Genomic DNA, 14,018 nt, shown 5'->3' on the forward strand with positions numbered 1-14,018 from the left:
TAATAAATGTTGAAAATAATTAATCTCTTATTTCCTGTTTCTCCTTTTTATTTGTGTCTGAGCAGTGGGGGAGTTTCATCAGATGTCCCACAGCGGCTTAGCTGTGTAACTTCTGGACTATTTTAAATAGTCCCCTTAAAAATCAAACCAGGACTAATAAAATTATGAATAAATTAATAAATAGTAGATAACTTCTTATCAAATAGCCCAGAAAATATCATACAAAAAATGGTTATGACATTTGTTAAAAAAAAAAAAGAGTCCAAATAAGTGAAGTTTGTAGTGTTGTTGGTTCCCCCGTAAACCAAAAAATAAATCATGCTGCGCCATCTACTGGTGCAAAATCTATACTGCTTTCACATGATGTAAATCTCAATATGTTAATTTTCCTGACCCTTAGGAGTGTATTTAGTGTTAGAAAAACTATTCACTTCCTCTCCGTTCTCGAAGCATTTTTTTAAGAGGGGGTGGAGGGCGTCAAAATGAAACTAAAAATAGGAATGGGCTAAAGCTAGTTAATGGTTTTAACTTTTGACCTTATCTAACATACTTGTCGATGAAGGGCCATGAAGGGGGCTGGCACCTGTCTCCAGCTTAACTTTCGACATATTTGCTTGAAAATAGATCTTTGTAAGGTTAAATAAAAAATACATATAAAATGTCAACATAAATGTTAATTTATCAGTCACACATTTCCAAAAGGGTTAGGAATAGGGTTAGTCCTTGAAGGACAACATTCCCCACAAAGCATTGCGCTTCTTGTCACCTGGTAGCCGAACAAAGGAGTCACGTTTGTGTGTACGTTTCCATGGAAAGGAGTCAGGCGGACACACGCACGCACGCAGTTTATCGTGTGAGCTGTGATACAGATACTTCGTCCAGTTTATCAGGAGCTATCAGAGGAGACAGACAACGGCTGCGGAAACGAGCGACTGGTGAGTTTAAAAACACACAGAGGAAAAACTAGAGGGAATTACTGCTTACTGATAAGAAGCAATGGAGAAAGTGAGCTGTTAGAAACGGACATGCCAGAAACTAATTTAAGCACGGTCTTATTATTAAACGGCGGTCACTATGAATTGTGTATAGTTGCCTGACAAAACTGTCTAATGAAGGTCAGTTTATTTGTTTGACGTGTAGGTTTTTCAGGAAGGCATGGCTACTGAATTTGAATAAGTTCTGATAAGTAACGTTAATATTATTTAGTTCAGTGAGCATTATCACACGAAGTAGTTTTTTTCTCCCCCTTATGCAGTCAGGTTGGTATCTGAGAGGAACTGACCTTGAATAGCTTCCGAATGTCATGTGGTCTAGGTACATCTTAATTCCTTTTAATCCCTCCCCAGCAGATTGCAGGCCAGCAGACCTCTGGCCTTTATTCTCCTTTAGCTGCTCATTGTCTCAATGCGACCTGGATGGAGCTGGTACTTGTTTCGAGGGAGTACCTATAATAATAACTTGAAGAAAGATACATTTAATTCCTGATCAGTTGCACAGATTATTCTTAATTTTGGAGATGAGTTACACTATAGTAGGGAGTTTTATAATTAAATCAACTTTACATAGCCTTTGTCCATAGCTTATTTCTCTGAAGTTAATTTATTTTGTGTAAGCAACACATGACTACTATTCATTGTGTTTTCTCTATTTTAGTGAAATTTTGTGAAACATCTATAGTGTATATTAGACAGTGATCCTCCCAAAAACAAATACAATAAATATATAAAATATATTAAACAAATACAATAAAAACGATATATTTTTTGTCATTTCTTGACCTTTAGATGCCTTTGTTATATGATAAACATATGATAAACATATAAACTTATATAGCTATCTGTGTATTTTTAATGGAATAGCATGTTAAGAAACATTTTATTTATTTCCTTGAAAGACTGACCATAAGTACTTTGGGACTTTTTTTATATAGTATTCTTTGTAGCTTGGCAACTGTTAGAAAAACAACAACAACAATAAGTAACTGTTGCTAACTTATTTTGCAGCATGCCTGATTATTTTAGCCAGGATACAAGTTTAATTTTTGTTTGAGTTGTATCCAGATAAATCGCATTTTTATGATAAGCCAAAGATGAATCTGTTCTGAAAACTGAAACACTTTAAATAAAGCTTGAAAAAAAAAAGCTTGAGGTTTGGGCCAGTAAGAACACATTTAGCCGCTCGGGAGTATCTTGTGTTGCAACAAAACACTAACAGCTAAGCTGGGGGCGGCCATCACTGTTTTCAAACTAAGATTGGATGAAGTGTATTTGCTCCTCCTTTGCAGGCTACCGACCAGAGTAAAAAGCTCGATATTATAAAAAGCAGAAAGCAAAACATGCCCAATATTCTGCGCAATAACTACTTGAAAACTACGGCTTTAATCAACATTTATTCTGTTTTGCTTTTGTTCTCAAGCCTATGAATCTAAGTCAAAATAATATGTAAATGTTATTGATAACAATTATAACTATAAGCATCACCATATTATTTCAACAACAGTCTGTTTCTATTTTAAATAAAAGCAACTATTTTGTAATAACGTATTAATTTCTGGCACTGTGGCGCAAGCTTAAAGAGAAAATGAGGTTTATTGTAAGGGCTCTGTAGTTGTTGTCCCTGTAATTCTGCAGGAACCTTTAGGGTGGGGGATTTTCCTCAACATAACAACCAAACTGTGTGATCACTACACCCTGTGGCGTCGATCAAATCCTCCTGCCAGGCAGTGAGCTTGGGGGATGTTGTGGATGCCGGTAAGCGTGTTGGTGATGTAACAACCTATTTACATCTCCCATGGACTAATCCCTCCAGGGCTGGCCTTGTCATCACCCCGGGGTGATCATGTCACAGCTTCCTACACGTCTAAAGTACTGCACACCTGATCCTTCTCATCCAGGCAAAAAACAAGAAGTGATCAGAGCATCACCTTTATCCCGTCTCTCTTCTAATTCAGATTTATGAGATTGTTTAAGGTGATTAGGAGTCTATAAATAATGTTCCATTTAGAATTGACATGTTGCTAATGGATTTCTTTTTCTTTTTTTTTTCATTTTCAGATGCTTCTTTACTACAAACTTAACTACATCACTGATGGTGATGGACAAGACAAGAAACTGCAAAAAGGCCTTTAAACTCCTGACTCAGTAGATGTGGAACATTTTCCCTGGTTGAAGATTTTTCATTTTGGAATAGAAGAAGTGAAATCTTTTGTCGGTCAGACCAAACATTAGGTCAAATGAAGAAAACAGGAAAGTAATTTCAACTGTTACATCAGAGCTGCTCACCTAACACATAAAGAGAACTGAGACGCTGATGAAACAATTTTAAGAGAAGATGAATCGCTACACCACCCTGAAGCAGCTGGGTGATGGCACCTACGGCAGTGTGCTGATGGGGAGAAGCAACGAGTCTGGAGAACTCGTAGCCATCAAGAGGTAGGGATTTCATTTTGTTTCTTGTTAAACCATTGTAAATGGTTACCTAAAGCAAAAATTCAGAATTAGAATCGAATAATATTTAGACAGATTAATAATATGACACATTCACATATAAATATTTTTTCAACAATGATTATTTGAACTGCAGGAATGTACACAAAACTTCAAAACAAAACATATACCATGCTCTAATTGCTTTTATCTGAAAACAGACAAGCAACAATTATTGATATTGATGGTAAAATGAGACAATTACAGTCTTGATGTTATCTATAATGTTTTTATTTTGATTTTTGACACTTGTACAAGAGCAACACATCATTTTAATTGCGCAGAACATTATATTTTTCTGTCCTAAGGTCTTTTATAGAGTAACAGAAGTCTTAACATCTAGGTGGCAAATTTGATGGTTCTGTTTGCATACAGGTAGAGCCTGCAGCAGTTTTTTTTGCAGATGGTTCACTTATACTTTATTAATTGTTGTTGTAGATCAGCATTACTTTAATATTAGTAATGAGATGCCCTCTTTTTGCCTTTACAATATGAATATCTCCATTTTTTGAGACCAGAAATATTTCCAAACATTACTGCTTTGCTTTGTTTTCTGAGATATTCAGCACAAAGTACTATAAATGAAATAGAAAAACAAATCCAGTTATATGGAAATCTTTAAAGTGGAGCTTTTGTTATATGAAATATTTGTGATATTCTCAAGCAGTCATTGTTAACAGATGTAATATACAACTATAGAATTAGGCCCTGGGTTAATTTGCCTATTTCAACTTTCTTGCGATCAATAGTGCAAACAAACCAGTAGCCTACATTTCTTTGTCCAACACGCGGCCACGGTGTTCAATAATAGACGAGAAACCCGGGAGATGGGTTCACTTGTTGATCGTTTGGTTACCATGCAAGATAATACATGTGATGACGGCAAAAGGCAGAGAAAGTAGAGGGTGGGGCGTGTCAGGTTCCTGATATTGTGGAGCAGATGAGGAGAAAAGGATTTGTGCTCAGACTAGCTCTTATGTAATTCCAGAGGGTGGGAGAGATATTGTTGATTTGAGAGGATAAACCAGTGCCAGTTGGCACACTGCTTCCCATGCATGTGGTAACATACCGTATATTATAACAACACTGGCAAATTAATTGGTGATGTCCAAATGTGAAAAAGGAATGTTTCACAGTAAGAAGAGTCACTGTGGCAGTAAAATCTTGGACCCTTGAAGCTTTGTTCTTGTAATAATGTAAGCTGCAACTTAAGACACGTCAAAAGGATTGAATTATTTATAGAGTGACACAAAAGACATAGTGCTATTACTGTGAAGATAATAATAGTGCTATGTTATGTGTTCAAGATAAGATAATTTCTTTTGCTGCACACCTACACATCAGCATCTCATTTTTTAATTTCCTGTCTTTCCTAGGATGAAGAGAAAGTTCTACTCATGGGAAGAATGTATGAATCTAAGGGAAGTCAAGGTATGGATGGTCACTGGCATCACTGACACCCAGGGAAGGAATTCACATAGGCTGCTTTGAGATGCAAGAAATGCAACACACTTGATCAAGAACCAGTGTCAGTGCTTGAAACTGAAGTGGTTTGACAGGAGCTTCAGTGTCAGTGTGCCGATTAAAGATGAAGTCAGAGAAAAAGTATGGACAAAAGGCTTTTTTATGGTGAAATATATTTTCTGCGGAGACTTGCAGGTTGTTTATTGAATTCATTCAGCGCTGTTAATTACAGCTCTTTAGGAGAAATCGAGATCATCAGAAATATGTATTAGAAGGTGATAAATTTGCGAAACCAGCGTTGACGTTCACCGCAAAATTGACACTGCATCTTCTAAGAATGGTGCATCCATCTAGCAGAAGTGTCAATTTGTTGTTAATGTACATAAATAAGCATGATCTTTCAGGCTTTATAGTGTGTTTTTTTTTTGTCTTTGACATTGTCTCTCTCTCTGCAGTCTTTAAAGAAACTGAACCATGCGAATGTGGTGAAACTAAAGGAGGTTATCAGAGAGAATGATCACCTCTACTTTGTTTTTGAGTACATGAAAGAAAACCTGTATCAGCTAATGAAAGACAGGTAAGAGAAAGAACAGTCTGTGTACTCATGGTTTATAGTGATATTACAGTATCAGAAATATCTGGATCACAAAAAAGTATCTTAAAATGTTTTAGACAACAGGGTTTCCCTCAGTGTATAATAAGCCTGGCGGGCCACCAGGCTTTACTTGTGCCCCCACCAGGCTTGGTATTGTTAATTTATTAGTTTTTTTAATGATTACCTTTTTTAAGACTTTATAGTTGGTGTTTATGTATTAATCTACCAGTCTTTAAAAAATGTGTAACTGTCAAATGATATTTCCAAATTTTCTGTCAACATTTTTAACTCAAAATCACGGCGGGTGGCTGGATGACTGCTGTAGCGCCCTTAGAACCGGCCTCAGCAAGTTTTCTGGGGGAAATCCTGGACAAGTATTATTACTATTGGGTGTTTGTTGTCTATGTTTTCCTAGGAATATTTTAATTTTATTTCCTAATGCATTGTAAAAAAAAAAAAAAAATCAACAGCCCTCAGATTTAAGACTCTCATCTCAAGAGGCCTTGATGTTTATGCCAGTTAGGATACACCCCAGTGTGTATACTTGCAGAGCACAGTTGGGTCTTTCCGGTAAAAACAAAACATAGACAAGAGAATCTGTTCCTAGTGTTTTATAATCAAAAAGAATAGTCACTAAACATTGCTCTACAAGAGAACTATATTTGTGATGATTTTTTTTGTCTGACTGCCCCTCAAAATGAAATGTCAATTTGTATGTTTACAGAAGAAAATTGTTTCCTGAGTCAGTGATAAGAAACATAAGCTTTCAGATTTTGCAAGGCCTGTCATTTATTCACAAGCACGGTAGGTGTACCGTGCTGGGGTCATGCTTTCAGATCTGTGAGAGCTGTTTCCTTCTGCAAGATTCAGTGTGAAAGTATTGACATTATTTTCAAATCTAAATTCCAGAGGAAAATTGTGACACTGCATTAAGTGATTTTCCAAAGAACAATAGCTGCATTGTTTTAAATGCATCAAATTCTTGCAGTATGTGAACGCTCCATAACTTGCCTGATGGAAACATTTGTCTAACTCTCTGATCTGTTCTGTTTCTATGTGATGAAAGGATGCATGGATGTTGTCCCTTTTTATCTTTAGGTATTAATTGTTTTAACTAGATGACAACATCACAAATAAGAAAAAAAATATTTCATACAAAAGCATGCATGTGTAAATATACTTTCTGTGGAGCCACTCAAAGGTATTCATGCCCTTCCACAAATCAGTGTTTTTTTAATAGGAGAATTGCATGAAATTGTTGAAAACAAACCAAGAATAGTCTTGTTTGCGGTCTGCCATGACCAATGTTGGGGACACAGAAAACAGGTTAAAGGAGCTCTGGTCAGAAGAGAACAAAGCTTTACTTTTTCACCAACATGCAAGTTGCTTTGTGAGGTAGGAAAAACTACAGCTGCACACCCTGAAACAACCTACTGCTAAAACATGGCAGCATAAAACCATAAGGAAAACCTATTAGAGGTGGCAAAGGGTTTGGAGTAGGGGTTAGGATCACCTTCCACTTTGAAAATGATTGTAAACATATAGCCACATTTACTGTGGATTGGTTTGTAATAGTAATGCTAATTGTTTTAGTGTATGTTAGAGTGACTCAGTTAAAGTTCTAACCTAAACCCAGTTCAGAATATGTTGCAAACTTGTTATTCATCAAATTTAAGTCTTAGCGGATTTAGAAAGAGGGGCCATCACTACCTAAATGTTTCAAACCCAAAAAGAACTGCCATGAAAATTGGTTGAACAATTCACTTGTATGTAAAAATAATGTCCAAAGCCACGTGTAATATCCTTTCACTTCAGAGGTATGTACTACTTTATGTCGATACATGACAGAAAGTACAAAAGATACTTTGAAATTTTGGGTTGTAATGTGACAAATTATCCAAAAAAAGTTCAAGGGTTGCAAAAATTATTGCATAAAAGCACTATAAACATCCAAGCATCCCTCCATCCAAAATGCATGCACCTTTCCAGACTTCTCTTTTCTTAACATTTTTCTTTGATTTCCCTTCTATCCTTTCTTCTCCTTTTTTCTCTTTGATGTGCTGTTAGAGAGAATAAGATGTTCACAGAGAATGAAATTAGGAACATCATGTTTCAAGTGCTGTCTGGGTTGGCTTTTGTGCATAAGCATGGTAAGGGGCTTTGTCATTTTTCTCTTTTGGAAAAAGTAACATAACCTTTTGCTTTTTAGGTTTGATATATTTCATGTAAACAATCTTGTCACCGTGACCCATGAGAAGGAATACATTGCATATGCAAATACATTGGCGTTGTTAGGTATAGCCACTAGGTCTGCCCATGCTTTCTCTTGAATAAAATTTATAGAGACATACAGCAAAATATATCTTTTGAGGCAATTAAACACTTTCACCCCTTTGGTTATATTTGATTGATTTACAAACAGGTGATTCCATTATCTAAATATGGGAGAGATTTTTCAGTTTCCTACAATACACAACCTTCTGAACGCACATCTCATTAGAAATGTGGAGTGAATGAAATATTTGCTGGTACATTTGTGTTGTTTGATTGTAATAGAGTATTTAATCAAAAGTGAGTTAAGCTCAAAAGACTGGCGGTCAGTGGATGACAAGATTGTCCGTTTTGGCCCAAAACACAAAAATAAAAACTGGATTTTGTTGATATTGTCTTACATTTAAAGCCCAGCTGACGCACAGTAAATTTATCTAGCGCAGGAATGAAAATGAAATGTAGTAATCTTTTCTAAGCAGGGAGTTAATTATTTAATTTTTCAGCCAATCAGAGAGCGGATTCAAAATATTTCCTGTCATATTTTCATCATTATCTTGCTGCCTGATTATAAACTCTGAGTTCTAATTTTTCCAGGTTTCTTCCATCGAGACATGAAGCCAGAGAACCTGCTGTGCATGGGTCCAGAACTGGTTAAAATAGCCGACTTTGGACTGGCCAGAGAGATCCGCTCCAAACCTCCTTACACAGACTATGTTTCAACAAGATGGTAAAAAAAAAATAGATTTCCTGCATTTGGAGAAGTATGATGTTAAAGCAGTAGTTTTTTTTTTGCCAAAGAGCTTAGATTTTTTAAATCTTATGCTGATTGAAATCAACTTTTATATTGAGATATTTCTGGTCTGCGTCAAGGTACCGCGCTCCTGAGGTGTTACTAAGGTCATCTACCTACAGCTCTCCTATTGATCTATGGGCTGTGGGCTGCATCATGGCTGAACTTTACACCCTTAGACCTCTTTTTCCTGGAAATAGTGAAGTGGATGAAATCTTTAAGATCTGCCAAGTTCTGGGCACCGTTAAAAAGGTGAGGAATTTCTGGATGGAAAGAGGTGGAAAAGACTGCCTTAACTTTAGCTGCTCCTGTAAAGTTATAACTATTTTATTGGTATTACTACGAAGATATCTTAAGACAGCATCGCTCAGCCCTAATATCTATATTTAAAAGGGTGTGTGAGGGGTGGGGGGTTCTTTATCATTTTATCCAGTTATTAAGAGCCAATGTGGAAGCCATTGCGACCCCAGAGTTGCAGGTTGCAGACCTATGGGTTTGAGAAAGTAACAAAAATATAGAATTATTTTATATTTTATGTAACAAAACAGTTAAATGCCCTTTTAAAAATGCCTTGTAAAGACAAAATTTGATAGGTACGTTTTTTTTTTTTTGTTTGTTTGTTTGTTTTTTTGCACCTGATGATTTGATCATCTTTACAATTAGATGGATTGGCCAGAGGGCTACCAACTAGCATCTGCCATGAATTTCCGCTTTCCCCAATGTGTGCCGACCAACTTGAAGACCCTTATTCCAAATGCCAGCAAGGAGGCTATTGCACTGATGCAGGACTTTCTGCAGTGGGACCCTAAGAAAAGGCCCACCGCTGTACAGGTAGGCAAAACTAATGTTCTGACATAAAGGCTTAACATTTAGTCCAGTGTTCATGCTTTTAAATTGTATATTGGTAGTAACAGTTTAACATATTCTACCCGTTTTGTTCTCTCCCCGGCAAGGCCTTGCGGTATCCTTACTTCCAAGTAGGCCAGGTGTTGGGGCCTCGTCCTCAGAGCCAAGAGGCTAAGAAGGTCAAAGCTTGTCCGATGGTTCAGAAGCAGCTCTCTGAGTCAAAGACAGATCCCCAGCAGTCATCGTCAGACTCCAAAGCTTCCGCATCTTCAAGAAACTATTTTCAGCATCAGCCTCTTCAGCAGATCCCAATGCCTCAGGTTGACAGTAAAACCGAAGGCATCAGCCACGCAGTGAGTAGCCTAATGCAATTCTTAAACACCTCTGTATGGATCAAAACATAATACCCCCCTTTCTTTTTATCAGAAGGCAACATCAATGGGCAGTGAAAATGCTGCAGGCGGCAGCGGGATGGGGCTGCTGAAGAGTGGTCGTCGTCGCTGGGGTCAGGCAGTATCCAAGGCATCAGACAGCTGGGACGAATCCGACCAATCGGAAACCGCTGCCTCCAACTCCAAGAAACCTAGCCTGGGGACTACAGAGGAGGATAGGAAACAAGAGCACTGCTCACAGTAAGTGTTGTAATGTGCTAAACGTGTGGCAAATTCCAGTTATGAGGCGCATCATTGTATGGTTGATAAAACTGTAACAATTAAACTGTTTTTTTATTATTATTAATATTTGAATTTGTTTGCAGGCCCAAAGAGCAGAAACCTCTATATTCATTTAGCACAGTTACAAAAATTCCCAGCAATGTTAAAGTTGGTCAAGCAGATTATAATCTTCCTGGATCAGCAGCACGGCAGCACTATCTCGGCCAGTCTCGCTACCTGCCAGGTAAGACAAATGGACAGCCTTCTTTGTGCCTAATAGGAGCACAATTCATCAAAAAAAAAGTTAAATATGAAATAAGTATTTTTGTGACATATACAGTACTTTACCCATACATTTATCAGTCCATACAACCACCTATTACCTAAACCTGCTTATCATTACCAATGCTATGTAAAATGTTTGTTGTTTTAAGGTCTAATTGGCAAGAGTCAGACTTCCTCTGGAGAGAAGGAGTTGAGTGCAATGACACTGCGGGACCTGTGGGAGAACTCCTCACACATTGCAAATAAACCACTTTGCCCTATTGGAGGAGGATTAGCCGTCACCAGAGCTAATGCAGGTAACGACAGCTAATGGCTAATGCAGAAATGCTACATGGTGTTTTGTAGAGTGTACACTGGAGCAAACTCAGACTCTGAGACTCAGACTTTAATATGTAGATACAGTACATGTAATAATGCTGTTTGAAAAGGAAAAATGGTCACATTACTATTCATCTCATACATTCACAAGTCACATTTTTAGCCTTTCTACTTCTCAGTTTTGGTGTGCAAGTTTTCCCTTTTGTAACTCCAAAGTGTAGTAAATGTATTTTTCAAACAACGTTTATAAAGTTATGTTTACATTAACAAATAAAAAACCCCATAATGTTATGTTGCTCAACTACAGTTCTAAGGCTTGTTAGCAGCTGTAGGGTCACAGCAGACAAGCTTTGGGTTCAGGGCTCTGGAAGTGTTAAGGATCTTACTTAGATCATTTTTTAGTCTGTAGTGTAAGCAGCCACACAATATCTACCCCCTTTACTTTGCCCGCCTTTCTTTCACCTTGTCTTTTCCTTTCATTATGTATTTATGAGATTCGGTCTGACTGTTAAAGATCAAATGCTTCTTAAATGACCACTAACTGTATTCACCTCTTCTCATTTTTTCTTCACCTGTCTTTGTTTTACTATTATTTCAAAGTATTTCTTCTTTTACAGCTTCGTTATCCTAAATCTTTTTTTTTTCTTTCTTTCCTACTGCCTGCATCACTTCTTCAACTCCTCCATTTTGCTGTGAGATTAGAAGAGAATGCCACTAAATCGGTGGATAGCACCCCAGAGAAAACAGTTGTCAAAGAAAGAATATTGGAGAAAATTGATCTGTCTAAAGGTACTTCAATTAAATTACTTACAAGTTAAAAATAGTGATACAAATGCAGACACATTTCAAATTTGCATTCCATTACTGTACAAAAGTTATATGCAATTTAGGGAGAAAGCTTGATTAAATAGCCAGAGTTGTGGCAACTCCAACCTAAGTCATTCAAACTGAGACTGAAATAAATGTAACTGGAACAGCTGTGATTTCAGCTGTTATTTTATATTTTTATTCATTTATAATTCATCTATCTGTTTTACCCTAGTTTAGGTTAGTTGAGTTTGTATTAATCAGTCTACACAGACAAAACACACACTCTCAAAATGTGTCTTTTGTTTCTTAAAGGGAACTTTGTGAGCACCAAGTACAACCTCTCCAGTGGTTACATCCCTTCTTTCCAGAAGAAAGAGGTTGGGACGGTGGGACAGAGAATCCAGCTTGCCCCTTTGGCTGGCCAGCACTCAAGTAAGAATTTCACCGGTTATTTGTTTTCAGATGGTAAAAACCTTCCACACCTGTTTGATTTTAAGCTTGCTTCTTTGTCAGTGACACTGTTCTCTTTTTCTAGTCTATTCCTTTGCACCTCTCTTTCAAAAGTTATTCAACCTTTTCCTCTCATTTCTTTACTTCAGTCAATCTTTCTTCTAATTCTTCTCCTGATCATAAAAAAGAAAAGACCAAATCTGCAAAACTCAAGCCCATTTCCAACTCTTCACTGAGTGAAACTAATGAAGGTACTCGTTTTGTAGCCGATTGTGTTTATCTTTCTTTATTATTAATTGGCTGATTACGTCATTGAATGTTTTAATTGCAAATTTCTATATTTTTTAATTTTATATAACTACTCTGATTTAAAAAGAAAAAAGTTATATTGCATAAATTAGAATATGCATCCTGTTGAGGCTTATTAGCTTAAAAGTAGCTTTTGAAAGTAATCTTTCAGCAGGTAATAGACATACTTTTCATTTAGCCCACATTTCTGTATTATAAATGTTTTTGTCATATGTAATATTCCAATCTTAAATGTTGTTTTCATAAGTAAAGAAAATCCTCATAATTAACATGAATAAAGGCTTGGACACATCAATCCATGTGTAAATACTCTGTCCAATGTGTTTCACTTAATAAATTGAGTTAACTAAACTTTGCAGTAATATTTTAACTCGTCAAATACGTATATGTTGCTTGTTGTAAATTGGAAGTAGAAACACAACAGTCTGCCGGTTCCCTTCAGATTACGAGGGCTGGAAGAGGCGGGCAGACAGGACTCAGATGAAGGGCAGCAGCTTTTCAGCATTGGGGAAAACGTCTGGTAATCTCCTGAGCAGAGCTCCTGCGGTGCAGCCAGTTCACGGCCGGGTCGACTGGACATCCAAGTACGGCGGAAACCGATAATCCAAGAAAACAGGGCGCAACGACTGTCTGCTGTCCTTGGATTTGTGTCCTCATCTTTGACAACAAATATAAATGCTGAGCAGTTTTTGCCACCTAACTCATCAAGCACGCAGGATAAATATGTCACACCAATATGTGGTAAACCGACCAGCTTGTACATGTTTGCCAATACTGCTAGGGAGTCTCAAAGTATTCTTTAGAGATCCAGTATGAGCAAGTCCAACTGTTAATGCTTGCATATTTTAAGTAGGACTTGAACGCATCAGAGAGATGTACCTTTTTAAAAACTTTTTATTTTGTTGTAAATAACCATTTGTCAAGAAGTCTGCAAAGCTAAGTTCAGACAGTTTCTGTTTTTGTGTTTAGGTTACAGTTGTGAAGGATTCTCTTGATACTGTAGAGCAACTCTTGGACTCTTTGTATCATGCAATGAAAAAAAATGTAACATTTTGTATTTATTTTATACTAATAAACATATAGATGTTCAAGGTGTATTTATAAAAAAAAAAAAAGACAAGACATACATTTCTGTACAAATGATACATTTTATTATCAAACATTTTTGACCAGAGTAACACAGAATGTCAAATTTCAAGAGGATGCTCCATAACATGGCCAGATAGAAGCTGAATACTGTTCTTGAAGAACTTTAACCTCATGAGGACGCTGTAGGTTTCTGGAGCAACGTCAAACTAAGCTTCCCCACCATCAGCAGGCTGAAACGAGATGGTCACATTAAAAACGCTTCAAGCAAAAATAAAATGACTTCAAGTTAGCTGAAAAAATACGAACATTTAGCACTTGGAATCAATTGTTAAAGTCCACTCAAAAACCGCCAAATCCACTTTTTTTAATTTTATTTTACCCACTCTGCAAATATCCTTTCTGGAGTTTGATGCACTAATAGAACAAACCTTGCTCCTGCCATCAAACCAGCTGGCATGAACTTCCTCGACCCGTAGAATCTCTTCCCCATGATGGCGGACAGAGCTCCTGATGTAGCTGCGATATTGAAAGTGATGGTTAGTGAACCGAGTCATGAGGAAGGATAATAACCTTGTTCAAACGTATTTATCCACAAGAAAGCAATTGCAGTTTATTATGTTTTGAATTCCTTTCAATTTTTTTTTTTTACTAAT

General features: G+C 36.9%; 2 protein-coding genes across 15 annotated transcripts in view; one reads left to right on the plus strand and one right to left on the minus strand.

Annotated features, from left to right (window-relative positions):
* Window positions 1–818: 818 nt before the first annotated feature.
* mak (male germ cell associated kinase) lies at window positions 819–13,367 on the plus strand. Of its 11 annotated transcripts, XM_023325852.1 has the most exons (17): window positions 819–935; window positions 2,809–2,969; window positions 3,054–3,431; window positions 4,862–4,916; window positions 5,405–5,526; window positions 7,612–7,694; window positions 8,410–8,542; window positions 8,686–8,857; window positions 9,269–9,436; window positions 9,559–9,804; window positions 9,878–10,083; window positions 10,209–10,348; window positions 10,539–10,685; window positions 11,410–11,496; window positions 11,830–11,949; window positions 12,117–12,218; window positions 12,719–13,367. In XM_023325852.1, the coding sequence occupies exons 3-17, from the start codon at window positions 3,331–3,333 to the stop codon at window positions 12,877–12,879; spliced, it is 2,043 nt and encodes a 680-aa protein (XP_023181620.1). In that variant the 5' UTR covers window positions 819–935; window positions 2,809–2,969; window positions 3,054–3,330; the 3' UTR covers window positions 12,880–13,367. The 11 variants fall into 11 exon arrangements, with proteins under 11 accessions (XP_023181620.1, XP_023181622.1, XP_014329498.1 ...); XM_023325854.1 differs by lacking the exons at window positions 2,809–2,969; window positions 7,612–7,694 and adding an exon at window positions 6,269–6,348; XM_014474012.2 differs by lacking the exon at window positions 2,809–2,969.
* Window positions 13,368–13,404: 37 nt separating this feature from the next.
* LOC102219092 (transmembrane protein 14C-like) overlaps window positions 13,405–14,018 on the minus strand; it is a 2,235-nt gene continuing 1,621 nt past the window's right edge. For all 4 annotated transcript variants that reach the window (XM_014474007.2, XM_005812795.3, XM_023325997.1 and 1 more), the window contains exons 4-5: window positions 13,794–13,881; window positions 13,405–13,595 (exon numbers count right to left, since the gene is read on the minus strand). In XM_014474007.2, coding sequence (XP_014329493.1) covers window positions 13,535–13,595; window positions 13,794–13,881 — 149 coding nt within the window. In that variant the 3' untranslated portion in view covers window positions 13,405–13,534. The remainder of the gene's footprint in view (window positions 13,596–13,793; window positions 13,882–14,018) is intronic.

Source organism: Xiphophorus maculatus, chromosome 21 (assembly GCF_002775205.1).
Source record: "Xiphophorus maculatus strain JP 163 A chromosome 21, X_maculatus-5.0-male, whole genome shotgun sequence".
Taxonomy (NCBI): domain Eukaryota; kingdom Metazoa; phylum Chordata; class Actinopteri; order Cyprinodontiformes; family Poeciliidae; genus Xiphophorus; species Xiphophorus maculatus.

Coding starts and splice junctions, on each gene's coding strand:
- mak (XM_023325852.1), top strand. CDS start 3,331: ATGAATCGCTACACCACCCTGAAGCAGCTGGGTGATGGCACCTACGGC. Junction 9,805..9,877: donor CCGAAGGCATCAGCCACGCA/GTGAGTAGCCTA, acceptor TCTTTTTATCAG/AAGGCAACATCAATGGGCAG. Junction 11,497..11,829: donor GAAAATTGATCTGTCTAAAG/GTACTTCAATTA, acceptor TGTTTCTTAAAG/GGAACTTTGTGAGCACCAAG.